Source organism: Triturus cristatus, chromosome 6 (genome assembly GCF_964204655.1).
Source record: "Triturus cristatus chromosome 6, aTriCri1.1, whole genome shotgun sequence".
Lineage (NCBI taxonomy): Eukaryota > Metazoa > Chordata > Amphibia > Caudata > Salamandridae > Triturus > Triturus cristatus.
Genome location: NC_140589.1, coordinates 939166724 through 939184059, shown reverse-complemented (window position 1 = coordinate 939184059; position 17336 = coordinate 939166724). Strand labels below are relative to the sequence as shown.

General features: G+C 41.6%; 1 protein-coding gene across 6 annotated transcripts in view; it reads right to left on the bottom strand.

Annotated features, from left to right (window-relative positions):
• The window catches only part of STXBP5 (syntaxin binding protein 5), a 1306577-nt gene that overhangs the window by 5015 nt on the left and 1284226 nt on the right, over positions 1-17336 (bottom strand). For all 6 annotated transcript variants that reach the window (XM_085611623.1, XM_085611620.1, XM_085611619.1 and 3 more), the window contains one exon: positions 14928-15148. In XM_085611623.1, the coding sequence (XP_085467749.1) occupies positions 14928-15148 (221 nt within the window). The remainder of the gene's footprint in view (positions 1-14927; positions 15149-17336) is intronic.

Genomic DNA, 17336 nt, shown 5'->3' with positions numbered 1-17336 from the left:
TAAAGAAAACGTTGATTTCATCACAATATTGTCAGCTTTTGTATTTTCATTCGAAAGGAAAACAGGCCATAATTGTAATACATTTTTATAATAATATTTTTGATAAGACAAAGAGCAAAGTTATTAAGCTATTAGAAAATGATTTGGATTACTTTTTGGAGGGAGTAGGAGGGGATTATGTCTTAGTTTGGGCAGGTGATTTTAACTGTGCCAAATGTGTTTTTGAAGATTTTTTTGGCAGAGTTTTATATAGCGCGGACTTGACCCGAATCGGGTATCAGAGCGCTTTACATAGCACCGGTTACGTTACACGAGGACACACATTCATTTTGGTTAGGCAAGGGGAGATTAAGTGATTTGCCCAGAATCACAGGATGTTCAGCGTCATTGCCGAGACTCGAACCCAGTTCCCCCGATTCGAGGTCGACCGCCCTAGCCGTTAGGCCAACTCCTCTCCCCTAAAAGTTGGAGAACCTTGCGGATATTGTGATTATTCTGGTGATAGGATCCTCCATTTTTCACACGACCCGTATGGGGAATCCATTAATAATGTTGTGATTTAGTAGCTCTAGAACCCACTATCATTGATTGGGAAATAAAAACACAAACTTTTGTAGGAGCAAGGTCATCCTCAAATATAGACCACTTTATCATATCAGCCAATTGTAGTGATTTGGTGGAAAAAGTGCTGGTTAATATCAGCCTTTTTAGCGACCATCACCCCTGATTACTGTCATTGAGATTAAATTTGATACAAAAAGAACAGGGAACGACAGTGGAGTCTCATTAAAATGGTCAGGTGTGAATCCAGCACATTCATGGAAAATCTTAAAGGAAAAAAAGAAAGAGACCTAGAAATCTGCCTGGATAGTTCTTCCTCGAACTTGGCGATAATAACTGCCTTCTGTAATATTACAACTGAAATTGCAGGTGATTTAACCACTAAAAGGAGGAAGAAGGTATGTGATCTTAATCCTAGATGGTTTAACCACGAATGCTCAAAGCTGAATGGGGAATTGAAATTGGCCCTGAAGCAAAAGCCAAGTGTTAGTGTTAGGATTAGCACTTTGAGGAAAGTCAATAAAAATTCTCAGAAAGAAAAGGGAAATTCGTGAGGGGGCTTGGGAGAAATTAATCCAGGCAGCAGAGTTGAAAGACCCAGTTCTCTTTTGGAAAACAATGAATCATCCCTTCTTTAAAGAGAATACAGAAGTAAATATTGATTCTGTGTTATCCCTGGAAGATTGGGTATCACACTTTGAGAGTATTTTTAATCCAGATGCAGCAAAAAAAAGTGAGAGTAAAAAGGGAAATTTTATATTGGTGGAGCTCGTCAAATCATCACTAATAACGCCATATGAAATCAAGTCAGCTTTGCAAAAAAGTGCGAATGGTAAAGCTGCTGGCTCAGACGGGGCACCCATTGATGTTTTTAAGTATAAAACAGGTTTCTGGATAACAATTTTAACAAATGTCTTTAATACTACCCTTGAAGGCATATTACCTGCAACTTGGGTTGAAAGCATTATTGTACCAATTTTTAAAAAAGGGGCTAGAGGGAAGCTTAATTGCTACTGCCCAATATCTCTTCTTGATTCCAAGTCTAAACTGATGGGCCGAATAATGTTGGAAAGACTTGAAAATAGGGCCAGTGAGAACAAAATTCGAACAGAGGTGCAGTATGGCTTCAGAAGAGGTATTGGGACGGTAGAACAATGTTTAAACCTAGAGTGTAGGAAAATATACATTAGCCAAGGAAGGAGCGCTACACCTTTGTTTTGTTGACCTCACTAGCACTTTCGACCTAGTCAAACACCGCAAACTATGGCAACCATTGAAAGGGCTAGAGGCCCCTACTGATGTAATTATATATCTATCCCAGATCTATACCTTCTTAACATCTAGGGTACGGTTTGGAAAAATGGGGGAATGTACACCTGACTTTAGGGTTATGTGTGGCATTAGACAGGGATGTGTACTAGCCCCCCTTTTCTTCTCCCTATATGTTAACAATGTAGACCCCTTTTTACAAAATTTAACTGCAGATGCCCCGAAAGTCGGGACACGCCCCACGCCAGTATTAAGGACAGCTAACGGTCTGCAAAGCCTAATAGAAAATGTTGCCCTGTATATGACTGAATAAGATCTAAAATTAAACTTAAAGAAAACATTTGTCATGGCATGCGGGAGCAATAGGCTTAAGAATAAACAACACCATGTGGGCGGGTCGTTATTATTAGAGTCTCATCTTTTTCATATTTGGGGATGCTTTTTAATAGGAGTGGTACATGGAATACCCATATTGAATCATGCAATGCGAAATTTTTAAGATCTACATAGAGTATTTTTAGATTTTCCACAAAAATAGGCAATAAACCCATCTGAGAAATCCTAGCTCTGTACCGGAGTAAATGTATCTCAGGGGTCTGTTATGGGGCTGCAATTTGGGGGAGAGCTAAAACCGCCTCCCTACAAATCAGAGAAAATAAGTTCCTAAAAAGATTGCTGGCAGTCCCTAGCGCGACAGCAAATTATATAGTTCATAAAGAACTATCGGTATCTTATTTAAGCGACACAATAAACACGGCTGGCCTTACTTTCTGGCAAGGGGTCTGGCTAAAGATGAAACCAAATTTACTTAAGAATTAATTATGGATTGCCTAGCCCTTGACTTTAGTAGCAAAATACCATGGCTGGAGTAAATGTTTAACCTCTTAACACGCTGCAAAGTCGATATTGACTGGAAGAACCCTATATCTATACAGGAATTCAGTAAAAGTGACTTAAAGTTGAGATATCTAAATGCCATGGAAAACGAAAGAGAAAGGATTGCCAGCCAAAAACATAGTGTTGTTTCTTACTGCGAACGACCGCTTATGAGGGGCACACAATTATATCTAATATTGGTGAGAAATATTCAACAGAGATTTTATTTACCTAGGCTAAGGATGGGTACACTACATTATTTAGTAGCTCTTCCTAGAATTGAAAAGTGGTGTGATAAATTACCAAACTATCCATGTGATGGAAAATCCATACAATCCGCGTTGTATTTTATTCTGTTTTGTAGTTTATATAAAGATATCCAGAAATCAGTTTTAAAACCCCTTTTTCTATCAAATATGCTTTTTAATTATAAACATGCTTTGCTTTTAACTTTGTATGTAGTCTGGAAAATGTGAAAATCATAAACGCTGTTATTCAAAACTCACAAATAGGAAAAGAAAAGACTACTCACATTTGGATATATTGACATTTGACATATGAAAATTTAGATGACTATCCTTAGTCCTGTTTCTAATCATTTACTTTGTTAAGTTGTCGCACTTTGCACTTTATGTACCGTTATGCACTTTTATGCATTAGCACTTTACATCCTATGTTTGGATGTACTGCTTTTTGAATAGCCTAAAGTGTATTACTGACTTGTCTCCAACTTCCTATGTCTTTTATACGTACCAGTATTTTGTCTTATCCTACCATTTTCCTAGTTGATGAAATTTAAATTGTTATTTTTTATATATTTTAATTATGATGTAATGTAGGAATGCTTTTGTTGACTAGTATGCTTTTATGGTGACATTTGTTGCACCGAATAAAGCTGATTTCGACTTTGACAACAATAATACATATAAACGAGTTGAGAGAATGAAGTTTTTTAATGTATATGTTGCTTATAGACGTATATTGATGAAAATTGTGATGCTAAGTGAAGTGGCCTAGTGTTTTTCACGCTTGTTTGCTGAGAAAGCGCCATTTAGTAAAATTGGTGCAAAAATGTGTAGCAATAAAGTATAAGCGTCATATTTTTGCAAAATGATGCTAGAGATATTAAAGTTTATGAAACATTGCAAACGATTTTTATAGGATGAAAATAGAAAAATGTGTATTTATATGAATGTTGAGAAGAATTGTGGTAGTAGAGCATTTCTAAAGTTAGCCATTTCCATGTAATAATATTTTGTGAAAGTTCTTTATATTTATATATTCTTAATTTGAAGTGATTTAATTTCATTGTATTTAAATTAAAGTAAAAGCTCATTTCATTTAAACGTGCAATGCTAACTTAAAACTTGTCCCATACATGTTTCCCCTGACAATCTGAATGTTTTTTCGACGTTGACAGGAAAATAATTCTGTGGGAATAGAATTTCAGCTATGGCAATAATTCAGGCCTATGTGGACTCACAAACTTTCATTCCTCATGACTAGCATGGGAAACTACTTGATGTTTCAACCATCTCAGGTGACATGATGTGAAAATTGACATGTGGTAGTCTTTCAATGATGGTGTGATGCCACTTCACTGAACTTTGCTAAAACTCTATAAAAGAAGAAGCCTCAAAGGAGGGTCACTTGAACGCCAATGATTTTTGTCTCTTGAGACCTGGATGCTATCCGGATCGATCTTTTACTCTGGACTGATTGTCGATGCTACAATCAGTAGGTGATAGACTGAGATTCTCTTTGGCGAACCAGTTCTATTTAAAAAATGTGCATTATATCTTTAACTCTAAGCAAATGAACCCACCTGTAAACGACTACGTCTGAACATTCCCCCTTTTGTAGGACCTGAGCTGTTAGGAATTTGAACCATCCTCCTACCTTAAACGGTAGTGGGACTTTGTAACTTTGCAAACTGAATCTTATTAATGACCTTTCAATAAAGATGTGCCTAAATGTTTGGTGCTAAAAATACAAGCAGTTACATTCTTGATCGAAGTCCTTGAGAAATTGCTGATTTTAATGAATTTTGTTTCTTTAATTCAATAACCAAATCAATCTAAATCTTATCTGAGTCTATTATTGAGTCCTGTTGGTTCTTCCACTCAAACTGTGCATCTGTTTAAATATGTTGTAGAGAGAATCAGCGAACCCTATCAGAACATCAGGTTTTACTTCTTTAGTTCTGTATTGCGATTGCTGAGCTTTTGGTTTGCATAATTCTCACTGGACTAAACTTCTTAAGGAAGTTGGGTCTTCAGTTGCTTTTCTTTATTTTCTCAGTATGGTCTTAAGAGTGGTGTACCTAAACTTGATTTACAACTTGGGAGTTGGTTGTCAATTAATGGTGCTCATTCGACAGCTAAAGTGGAGTTGGTCACCCAAAATTCCACCACTCCTCTCGGTGAAAAAAAGATTAATCAGAGGATCATTGCCTCTGTGGTAATGGAAACACTTCAGACTGCCTAATCGTAGGGGGCCCAATTGGATTACAGTAGTAAGGAGAATAAGCGTACAATAAACAAATTTTACGCATGCTTCATGCTGCAACAAACTTGGTAGCAGACGTATGGTTTCTGCCTGGTGAAGTGAAATTTTAGGTTGCCTGAAATTGCCCTTAGCCCAAGTCCAAAGAGGCCATAATTTTTGGATCAGAAAGGGGAAGGTTCGATGGAGTGCTGATGGAGTAATGCTCTGGATAGAGTCAATGTGTAGCAGCAGAAAAAGGAGTGCGAGTATCAGTAGGGATGCGCGTTGCTACTGCTTTGCTTAAGATTGCGTTATTAAATGGCTGTGTGTTGTTGAGTGGAATGAAGTGGTTAAAGTCCACATGATTAAAGTCCATGTACAAGTGTGGCGCTTTTGTGCAGAGTTGAAGTTGTAAACGGTCCGTCGTAGTCGAAGATCTTGAAAAATTTACCTACGGGTTGTTTCACTGTAGAAGATACAGAGTAAGGTGTCTGTTGGTTTGTGGTGTTGATCGTGAGACGTCGTCTACAACACCTTGGTAAGGGTTCTCTTTGAGTGTTAGTGGTAAACGATTGGCATGGTTGATCTCATGTGCACAGGGAATAACTATATCAATTAAGGGTGGAATCTCACTGGTCGAGGTTTTATTGCAGCCAATGAGTGTAGAAAGTTTAGTTACCTTGTGAGAACGAATTTCCTTTACTTGAGCAGACAGTTTATTTGTTGCTTGCATTGTATTGTCATATTTTGTCTTGAGAAAAACTGGCAGAAGAAATTGTGAAGGAAGATGAGCTGCTGCGAGGAGCGAATTCAATGTTACAGTGTGCTGTGCTGTGATAGGTTGGTTGGTGTAAAGCTGTGCAGGGATTGGTTGACTACATCATAAGAGTTATGCTGTTAATAGTTGAGTTAGCCGAACAGGTGGATTGTGGAAGAATAACTTTTCTTGAATTTATAGAAATCATTTTTGAATACAGAATTGAACAAAAATTAAACATTTCCTGTCATTTTGAAGATTAGTAAAGAAAGAGGAGACCGCATTAGCCTGAATGAAGGTAGAGGTATCACCCGAGAGTATGCAAGGAAACATTTGAAGCAGGGTCTATTTTTTATCATATAGTACCCCATGCCAATTCTGCCCACACCTGAGGCATGAGACCCTGATAAGCCCCCACCAGCTAGCATAAAAGAAATCTGTTAGTTTGACCGAACTGTCTCAGCAGTTCTTTTTCTTGCTAGGCCCAAAAGTGTCTCTCTCACAAGACATCTCCTCAGCGAGGTCCAGCTCCCCCGGGCCCCCCACTCCCTCGATGTGCTCTTCTTCTCTTACACCCACGTAGATACTGCAAGAATAGGAACTTCCCGAGCTACAAGAGACAACACGCAATACCTGATGGTGGGGGCCACTTGCCATCTGTCAATCTTTCATATTATTGTATCTGTTGCTAGCTTTGATGTAACTAAGACATGCAAACATGGCGTGAGAATATGACCTATATCTTTCTAAATGTTCCTATTTCTTATAAAAGTTTCCCTGAAGTGACGCAAATCCTGTTCAATAGATGTTCAATTTCATTATGATTCATGGTCAAACATCCTGTGACCTTTTGGGAAACGTTTTGTAGCGTGGGTGTCACTTCTGTTTTCTTAAATATTTCCGAGAAGTGACCAAAATACGTCACGTCCTATAGGTAAGAGGCACCTGATAATGTCGTCATTTTGTGGTCAATAGTTCATCATTGAAAGAGTATAAAGATCTGCTCCTCAGTTCATTCGATGGACTACCCCGCTGCAGTGACCCCTTGGATCACTAACGCCTGTGTGGTCTCCTTCAGCCACCTATCTAGCATCTTTGGCTGAAGCTCTACTTGCTTATTGTACTTTAAAATGGTCTCTTTCTCTCTCCTATGCATTGCCCGTATTCTAAAAAATCATTGCAATTGCAAAGCAATAATGTTTGTTCCTCCTAACATAACGTGTGCATTCCTAGCATTCAATTTCTATCGTTTACACGTCTATTTTGTCATACTTTTGCAGAAGCACCCCCGCAAATTAAGCTGCCTTGGTCCAGTGCCCTAGGACCATGAAATTTTACCCTTTCATTGCATTTAATGCACTTTAAGAATTGTTAATTCGTGGATGGTTAGTTTTCTCATTTCAGGTCTGCCTTCTAGGCACTTGCACATTTATTAAAATGTATCTGTGTTGCTATTTCTAATGGATTGTAATTTCTGAGCTAATTAATTGATGAATATATTTCTTTTGCTGTGCTAAAGACTCAATGAATAAAAGTGCCACTTCAATGTAAGCCCTTTGTTTCACATCCGTGTTCATTGTTTTTAGATAAGCAGTGTTTGAGTGGCCCGTGACCACAACAGAAGGGAAATACTTACCCTTCATCACATTGTCATAACAGACAAAGGGGTTACATCCCTGTTTGTGGCTCGCGTTTTGCATTACAATTACTAAGGAGGACGAGGAATTACAGTTCCCTCGTTATGGTATATTTAATTTGAGGATTCTAGAAAATGTAAGGAAAAGAATATACGAAATGAAAGAGCCTGTTAGAATCAGCTGCTCTTGAAGCTTTAAATACCTGGGAGCATATTGCCCAACAGAAAGATAGAGGGTCAGATGTACGACCCTTTTTTGTGGCTGCAAACGAGAGATACTGCCACACACTAAATCTTAGGGTCTTAAGCACTCTCGCACAACTATTGAACGACCGAAGGGTAGGATAAACTGAGCACATCGTGTCTGATGCCAAGGTCCGGGCCAGGTTAGCCGGAAACCATTGCATGACCATGTGATTACTAGAGTTAAAAGGAAAGCTAGTGAATATTTGGGTGAAGGAAAAGGGGGAATAGAAAGATACTTACATTCAGTAATTACCTTTCTGGGGCATACTCAAATCTACATGCAGGTTCCTCAACTTTTGATTATACCCCTGCACCAGACTGGATCCGGAAACTTTGCATTAGCTCTCCCACACCAGTTGGTGGCGCTGGAAGTAGCGCAGGGTAATGTCACTATAGCCATATAGTGCCACTACAACACCCTGACATCAGATCCTCATCCATACTTTAAAAGCCCTTAGAGGCAAAGATGACGGCAGCAACAAGTGGAACATGGACATGCAGGGCAACAGAACTAAGCTGGACCCTTAATACTTTTCAGGAACATATGACCATCCTTCAGAAAGGTGAAGTAAGTGGGATTCCAGAGGAATTTGCAGGTAGGCAGAGGTTGGCCTCCCGCTTCTTAATAGCCTTGGTATGCATGAGGTCACATTTCTCATCCAACGTGAAGTCGTGCTTCGGCCCCAGGCATCACAGACAGACCTTGCAGAGGGTCAGAGACTGACATCTGTCCATGACAGAGGGGCAAGGCTTAAGCCTTGATTGACTTTTTAGGGGTGACATCCCTAAAGCACTGCACAAAAGAGAATTGTTTTTGAGGAAACTTGGGCCGGTTACGAACACAGACGGGTGTCTGTGTTATGGTTATTAGACTAGGGACATTATCATGTGTACCTCCAGTACATGAGATCTAAATGGGTGGTACATACAACCACTATTACACGGTACCAACCGTTCATGTGAAATCTGGGACGTTTCCAATTATTTCTAAATATGGATGTTTATGGATATTAGCCCTGAAGAAGTTCAATCCATTGATGAACGAAACACGTTGGCTGGATGATGCTTTGTTTATACTACCCAATTAAAGATTGATGGAATTACTGGATATTTGACTGGACTTATTATCTGGACAGTAGCGAATTTGGGTACTGTCCAGGGTGCACCACTCCATGGGCCTTATTGTTTTTGATTAAATCGCTGAGAAACCGTGAGAAATCATGGAGAGTAGCTCTAGACACACTTTGAAGGGCAGGGAAAAAAGGGAACTGATATTAGGGCACCAGGGTGGCACAATATGGCTCTAGTAACATATGTGCTGCTTCCAGTAAAGAGAAGGAGCTAGCTCCAGCTACTGGTGTGGGAGAGCTATTGCAACATTTTAGGATCCAGACTAGTGCCTGGGAATAGTCAAAAGGTGAGAAATCTACAAGTAGAAAGATTAATCAGAATAGGGGATGTTAAAATAACTTGTTGGTTTTCTAAACTAAGCTGGCCATCAGATGAATGTTATACGAGAAAAAGCCAACAATAAACAGGTTTGAGCCTAAAATTTAGACTCCACCTCAGTGATGGGCATGGACTATTCCAAGACTCCTGCAGCTTGTCATATCAAAGAAGTGTACAAACAGACTTCCTGTGAAAGAGGCCCAGAAAGGTACGGTAGGCCCACTTGCAGAAAAGCATCAAGGCTTCTAGGATTTTTTAAGCTCATATAGAGGCCAGGATCTGTATGGTAAGAAGGGAGGAGGTTGTCAACCTCCGAATCATCAACCTCTGTACATCTATAGCCTTCACCTGACACAACAAGAGCATTTGAATCTGATTCATAAAGGTATACCGTCTAGGTAAACCTTTGGGTTATAGGGAGGTACTCTTCTATGGGTAGATTATCAAGATAGACATGAACCTTGTACCTCACTACTCAGATCATGTATACCGAATTAGATGGAGGTCACTGTGCCAATCTCAGGTCTGAGGGTGGGGTTAGTAACACCAAGGGCTTTGTGTTTTGGTAATCACTGGCTTCCGCAGAAATGGTGCAAAGGTTGGAGGCTGAGCAAGTGCAAAGTCAGGCAGGATCTGTGCTGATGGAATCCCCAAGCCAGCAGAATGGGCACATCTTTGAAGAGTTGCCCGTAGGGTAGTGGGGCCATCTTGAATATAACCTGCATGCTGCGGTGTAAGGTTTTGGCCTCCGCTGGGTCTGCAGAATCAATTGGGAATTCTGGCTTAATTCTTTTTAAAATATCGTAACATGCTCAAATAAGGAAGAAAATACCAACTTCAGGAAAATATGTCAATTCTTCGAACCGTCTGAGGAGTGGTACGGTTTCATTAAGGAAGAATATTTTAATTCATATGGCAATCTTAGCATTTTTATTATTGAATGCTCTCTTGGGATATCACTCGATATAAGGAGACTTACGTGAAGGGGACAGAAACAGCTTCATGGTGTCCTTGCAAGCCTTGGCTAAAGTTACACAGCATGCAGATGTCTTATGCATCTGACAAAGACATCTATATACAGCATTGACAGCAGGGTTTAAACCTTGAACCATAGACACTTGACTTGGTCGCTGTCGGAATCTGATAAATTTCAACGGTGGCGCACTAGGTGAGCCCCGGGACATGTAGATTAGATGCAGAAAAGAACTGTTGCTAAATATATAAATGTATATATATATATATATATATATATATATATATATATATATATCCTACTGGCGGTAGTGATGTAATATGTGAGGTCATAAGCAGTGCATTTCGGGGGCGTAAGGTATAGCTAGCTCAGGAAACTTTAACTGCTGAATTTCTATGGATTTGTACGAGTATAATCTGAGCCTAACTTTAGCGGCCCTGTAACCTTTGGTTTATATACAAACACACACACATACACACACACACACATCAGTTAAACCTACTGGAGGTAAATACATTTTTGTTATTGGTGAAAAGTGTGAGTGGCCTGCAGTGATAGGATGTCGCAATGTTTTTTTTTTTAGACTTTATTTTCCAATTTTTCCCGTATATCAGCAATACAGAATAGTTGGTTCACTGTCATATGAAATGGCTTATCAGTAAAAATCACATATGTACATTAGAGCATTGCAAATTTAGCATATCCTTAGGTACAATGGTGTCCAAAGTTGTACATCATTAATAACAGAATCCCTGCTGCAGCAGTTTGTGGAAGAGCGCAGTTCGGTGATGTAAGCTCTGCTGTATGGGGGCCATAGCATTTGTGCCAGAATCCTGCCAGGTCGCTCACCCTCTCCATACCGCCGGGCAGACTGATACTTACCTAGATATAATAGCTGCCGGTCCGCAGCCTCGTGGAATTCAATGAGGAGGGCCAAGCGTAGCCCCTCCGTGCCTGAGTGCAGTTGCTTCTAAGCCTTGAAGCCCTCCCACAAGACTCCCCATGAGTCTACTGAACCGGTGTTAATGGAGAAGTAGTCTTCAATGGCCTCGCGTACCTATGCATTAAAAAGATCATCGTGAAGAGCACGACTCGGAAATCGCCACTGACGTTCAAAGCCCTCTGGGCGGGGGACCTGTAGGTGTAGCTGTACCGGGGCATGGTCAGAATACATTCTTGGCTGCGTCACCAAGGACCAGAACCAGCCGGCAATGCCCGGCGAAACCAGCCAAAAATCGATTCTGGTCCAAGTGTTATGTTGGCTGGAATAATAGGTGAACTCTGTGACAGCAGGATTACGCTGGCGCCAGATGTCGAGCAAGGATAGTTGCCCACATAGATCTAGTAGAGAATGCTGGGTTTTCTTGGTTTGGTGCCTGGAGAAGTGGCGGTGCTATCCAGGCTTGGGTTTTAGGAGTAAGTTGAAATCTCCCCCTACCAATAGGAAGCTATGCTCCAACCTCATTAATTGGGTGTGTAAGGCATGGAAAAAGTTGGAGAAGTCTGTGTTCGGGCCATACACACACACCAGTGCCGTGCGATTTCCCATGAGTGTTCCTGTGACAATGATGTATCTGCCCTCACTATCCCCTATAATGGACCTGAGGCTGAAGGGGACCCTCTTATGAATAAGGATGGCCGTGCCTCTGGCGTAATTGCTGTAATTGACGAAATACCTGTGCGTTCCCCAGCAAGCAGCAAAGCGTGCATTGTCTGATTTGGGTAAATGCGTTTCCTGTAAATAAGCAATGTCCACCTTGTGTCTCAGTAGATAGTGAACAACTTGCCTTCGTTTGCAATTATCATTAAGTCCCCTAACATTCCAGGACATTAAGGACAAGCAAGAGTGACCTTCAACATTACCTAACTGGGCCATCAAAGGTATGTATCAAATACAGCATAGTGTAGCAGCAACAAGGAAAGAAAAACTGTAACAGTGACCATAGCCATAACCAACTAAAAACATTGAGACAATAAGAAATTACCCCCTCCCCCCTCCCTTCACCCAAACTCACTGCAACCCAAGCGAGGCAAACCAAGAACAGAAAGCAGAATATGAAGTACCAATTAACCTTACATTGAAATGAAGAGCCCCAAGAAAGGTGCCTCCGTGAGACCAAATAGAGACCCAAGGTGTACACATTGAGGGGTGGCAACGCCACGTCGGTCAGCCAGCTAACTGAAATAGTACAGAAGTATAATGTACATTATCCCCTGTCAGTTGCACAATAATGTAAGATAGCCATCACAGCAGAGTTAACCAGTTCCTTAACTGTAAAATAGTTCAACACTTGCATCTGAGCCGCTGTGCGGTGGTGAAGGTCCCCCACCTCCCACTACTGACCTATTATTATGCGGTTTATATGCATGACAGAATTCTTGTGCCTCTGTAGGAGTGTCAAAGATGCGGGCACGGTCTCCCACATCTACCTTCAACCTTGCTGGATATAACATGCCATACTTTATCCCAAAGTTCCTGAGGGTAGCCTTGAGCCCAGTGTATTTCCGTTGGGCATCCTGCACCATAACAGTGAAGTCTGGGTAAAAGGATAGTTTAGAGCCCTGCCATATGGTGTCCCCTCGCTCTCTGGAGAGGCGCAGCGCCGAATCATGGTCCCGGAAGTTCACAGCACGTGCAATGATGGATCTGGGGGGCAACCCGGGTTAGGCGGGGGTCCCACGGACCGGTGTGCGCGCTCTATAACAAACCCTGTGGTGAAGGACTCCCTCCCAAACAGGTCTGATAACAGAGTCTCGACGAATAGGTCCATATGGCCAGTGGCGGCGGCCTCAGGGACTCCCAAAAGGCGAATGTTGTTGCGCCTACTGTGCGCTTCAAGGTCTTCATTCTTTATTGCCACCTCTTCGAGAATGCGTTCGACGCGCTCCAAGCGTTTCAGGTACTGGGCTGAGCCATCTTCGAGGTGCCGGTCATGTACTTGGATTTTGGCCCCCATGTCTGGCAGGCTCTTGTCCAGCATGTCAAACCGCCCATCCAGGGCTTTGAAGCCAGCCCTCATCTCCTGGATCATTGACGCTGACAGTGCAGAGAGGTCGTCTGCGTGTTCTGCACCCTGTGCATTCTCCGCCATGCTAGAGCCTTCCTCTGTAGTCCTGTCTGGGAGCTTTTCAAATGGCAAGGTCTTCTGTTTGGAGTCTTTGTGGCCCATGCCGCGGAGCCGTAGAGCAAGCGTGACCGTGAATAAGCCAAGTACCGCAGATCACTATATGAATTCTGGACTGGTCTCAAGGAAGCAGGCCTGCAGCGTATAGTACAGAGCTATAGTTTGGGATGGGAAAGGAGCAATCTGTGGCTACCTGAGTACAGTGCAAATGGAATGGCCCCAGTCTCCAGGCGAAGTGTGACAACTTCCAGCGAATGACACAGACCCAGTGAGTTGGAACCTACGTCCCCCTAAGGGATACACACTCTCGTCGCAGGTTCGGAGAGAGCCCGTCGCCAATGGGGCCTCAATCCCGTGGTTTCGCAGCTGCCTTGCAATTATGTGGGCCCCGTGTCTTGATGTTTATCAGGGCCTCGTTTCAGTGGAGCGCAGGAGGCAGGTGTATTAGGCGGACCAGGCGGGGCAATGAAGGCAGGGGCCCGGAGGCAGGATGAGGCGCCGGAGGTGTCTGATGGGGCAAGGAACAGTGGCAGGCGATTACAGGCCACTCAGGATCCAGGGAGCCCAAAGGTGAGTCGGGGCAAACCGACTGTTGAGGAGCAGGGCAGCAGGGACCACGTCGCCGGGCGGCCGGCCGCAACGTGTAGATGGCCGACACTGGTTCGCACCCCTCACCGTCTTCTACTCCCTCTTGCCGTCCAACAAGCGCCTCCCGGGCACACAGCGGGCCCTGTCTCCTGCGCGGCCTCTGAAAAATGGCGGGCGCGGGCACTGATGATCGGGCATGACCAGTCTCAACCGCGCCCAGGCACAATTTTTGGCGTATCAGGGGGGGGATCACCGCTGCCGCCTCGTGACCGGCTCTCCCACCGCAGTAACGGGCCCCCACTCACCTCCAGTCTTCGCCGCACGTCCCTCCGATGCTCTGACCGCTCGTGCATGCGAGACCCTGGGCTCTGTACGCCGTCTCTCCGTGCCCAGGTCGACTATCTCCACAACTGAGCGTCAGAGGCACCCACCGGCAGCAGAGTCAGCCTGCAGGAATCAGGGCACTCCCAGCATTGCAGCGCTGTCCAGCGTGGGGGGATTGCAGTATATTATATTGGGGATATTGTAAAAAGGCTGGGCCGACCAGCGGAGCTTCATCAGCAAGCGGCCATTTTAGTCGCTTGCGTGGCCATGCCCCCCCGGATGGAACAAATTAACCTGTGACAAGGACAGTAGTTGTCCGAAACGCGTAGGGTAATAAAGAAGTACCGCAGATGCAATTGACGTTTTTTGCCACAAGAAAATAGCTTGCTGGGGAGCGCGGCTTCGCTCTAGGACACACATGGAAATATACACACAAAAAAAAAATATATATATATATACATGTATATATATATACACACACACACACACACACTATACAGTACAATTCAATACCTTAGAGATTTCATGCAAACCATATAGAAATGTTTACAGAACACCGTAAGCAAAAAGGATGAGAAATAACAAAGCTGTTGACAGTCCGTACAAAACATATGCCAAGTTTGTAAATGGCTTTACCTCATGAGCATGTTTTGAAAAAGAATCGGCACTAGCTAGCATGGCTGCAGTCCTTTCATCCAGTTCACCTAATTTTTGCCCTCTTTCGTCAAGAGCTATCCTGGCTCGTGCAAGCTCTCCAACTACACCAGATGCTGCTCCTTTGACTCCTTCAATACCACCCGGTCCTGGGATATGCTGAGCAAGACTTCTTGATGGCTTTCCAGCTGCCAGTTCCCCAACTGACATAATACGTGAGCACAAAAAGAGAATTAAAGAATTAAAAAAATATTTCTAACCAAAAGCATATATTCACCATCACAATAGCGAACCACACATCTGAACGCCACATATTTATTCTTTTAGGATAGACTTCACATAGTAGATTCTGTAGATTCCACACATGATCATTATACCCCAAGCCTCTGGCTTCTAAAAGTCAGACATACAATATTGGCATTAGTGTGTTACTGAACTATAATATGTACAGTTAACCTTTAATTCACCTTTCTCATTTAAACATGCTTATCATAAATTTTCCACTACCATATAAATAACCACTGACTGAAAGGCATTTACTGTATTTGACTGCCCGGGTCTTACCCATACTCAGAATATATATTTCCAAAACTCTAAATGTTAGTGCGTCTTAAGGTTCAGTGCATTCAACAAGAAATATTTAACGGTATTATCACATCAAAAAAATAATTATATGATAATCATTAAACATATTTTATATGGCTAAGGAATCATATCCACAAAAGTCATACTATGGCAATGGTTGCATGCGATTTAATGCAACATGGTTTTTTATCATAACTAGTTTCTAATTTCTGCATTTAAATGTGAAATTTGTTATCGTCCTTTCTTTTTTAAAATCATTTTCACACTGTAGAGACCGTTTCCTCTAAAAAGTTTTGATGAATGTCTATTTTCTCAAACCAGCCATGATTTTTACCATCCCCCCCCCACCCAGCCGATATTATGTATTCTTTTCTTTCCCTAGCTAGGAAGTTTAAACATTTCCTGTATTCTTTTATATATTAAGTTTGGAACCATATGTAAAGGTGCAGTAACAGTTTAAAATGTTGAACCAAGTCAGTTTAGCTGCCACTCTTGAGGAAGGCATCAGAGGAAGTATTGAATCAAAAAAGCATAGTGTGTGTTCAGGTCAGTGCATCACAGGAAATGTAAGGGTAACTTTTGCTGCTCCAAAACTTCTGCACAATAAAACAGCTATTTAAGAAAATATTTACATATATGTTAATTTTACTGATCTGACATTTTAGAAATCAATGACAAATACAGAAATCCAATTAAAAAAGAGACCCTTTCTGGAAGTGTAGGCCCAAAAAATGCAAAGAGAATAACCAACAATCAAACAAAAATGAAAACATATTGCTCTAGAAAAAACAGCATTCCTCAGTGATTGTGAGGACGTTAGTGATGCTTGAGAATGGTGTTCCTTGAGAATGCTGGCTGTTGTAAATCTGTGTAAAACATATTGCTCTAGAAAAAACAGCATTCCTCAGTGATTGTGAGGACGTTAGTGATGCTTGAGAATGGTGTTCCTTGAGAATGCTGGCTGTTGTAAATCTGTGTGACTGGCAAATGGTCCCCCGCGTTGTTCCTAGCACTACTCTCATTCAATATGGCAGGTGAACAACACAGCCCTTACAATTTAAGCTAATAACACAAACATGGCAGTTACCAAGTTCTACTTAAAAATATCTACAATAGAAAAACAATATTTTCTATATTTATACTGATATTTTTAGGCGTTGTAGTGAACTTTGGTAGGTTTTGAATTTTTGTTTTAAATATCTTCCCTGCATTGCATTCAACATTGGGTGCATTAATATTTTCCACTGTTAAGCATTTACAGTTGCAGTTTTACTGCATTTCCAAATTTAAAATGTAAATAAATTAGTGCTAATAAATTACTTTTCCTCCTAATTTAAAAGTGGCTTGAGTAGTATTTTAATGTTCAATTTAATTGCCTTTCTATTGAAATATTTTCTTGAAATTTCCATATGAGTACATTTCTCTGGAATTTATTTGAGTCAAATTGTGCGTTTTTGTTTTAGTTTCTTAGCTTTTGTTTTTCAATTAAGTCACGTAATACACTGCCAACATTACAGCTCCACTTTGGAAAGTAATTTATTTTACACAAGAAGCTGGCCATTTCACAATGCTGTGCAGATTGGTGTACACCTGAAGCAGCGGCAATGTCCACAGGTTATGAGATTCCAAGTCTCTCATTGCAACTCAAGTATTATTGAAATATACCAGAAAGGGGATGTAATGGTAAATCAGATGTGCAGGATGGATCCTAACCGAGGCAGACTGTTTTCTGAAAAATTCCTTCATAATTCTTTGATAGACCCATGAGTTATAATGAACATGCCAAAAAACACAAGTCAGTCTTAG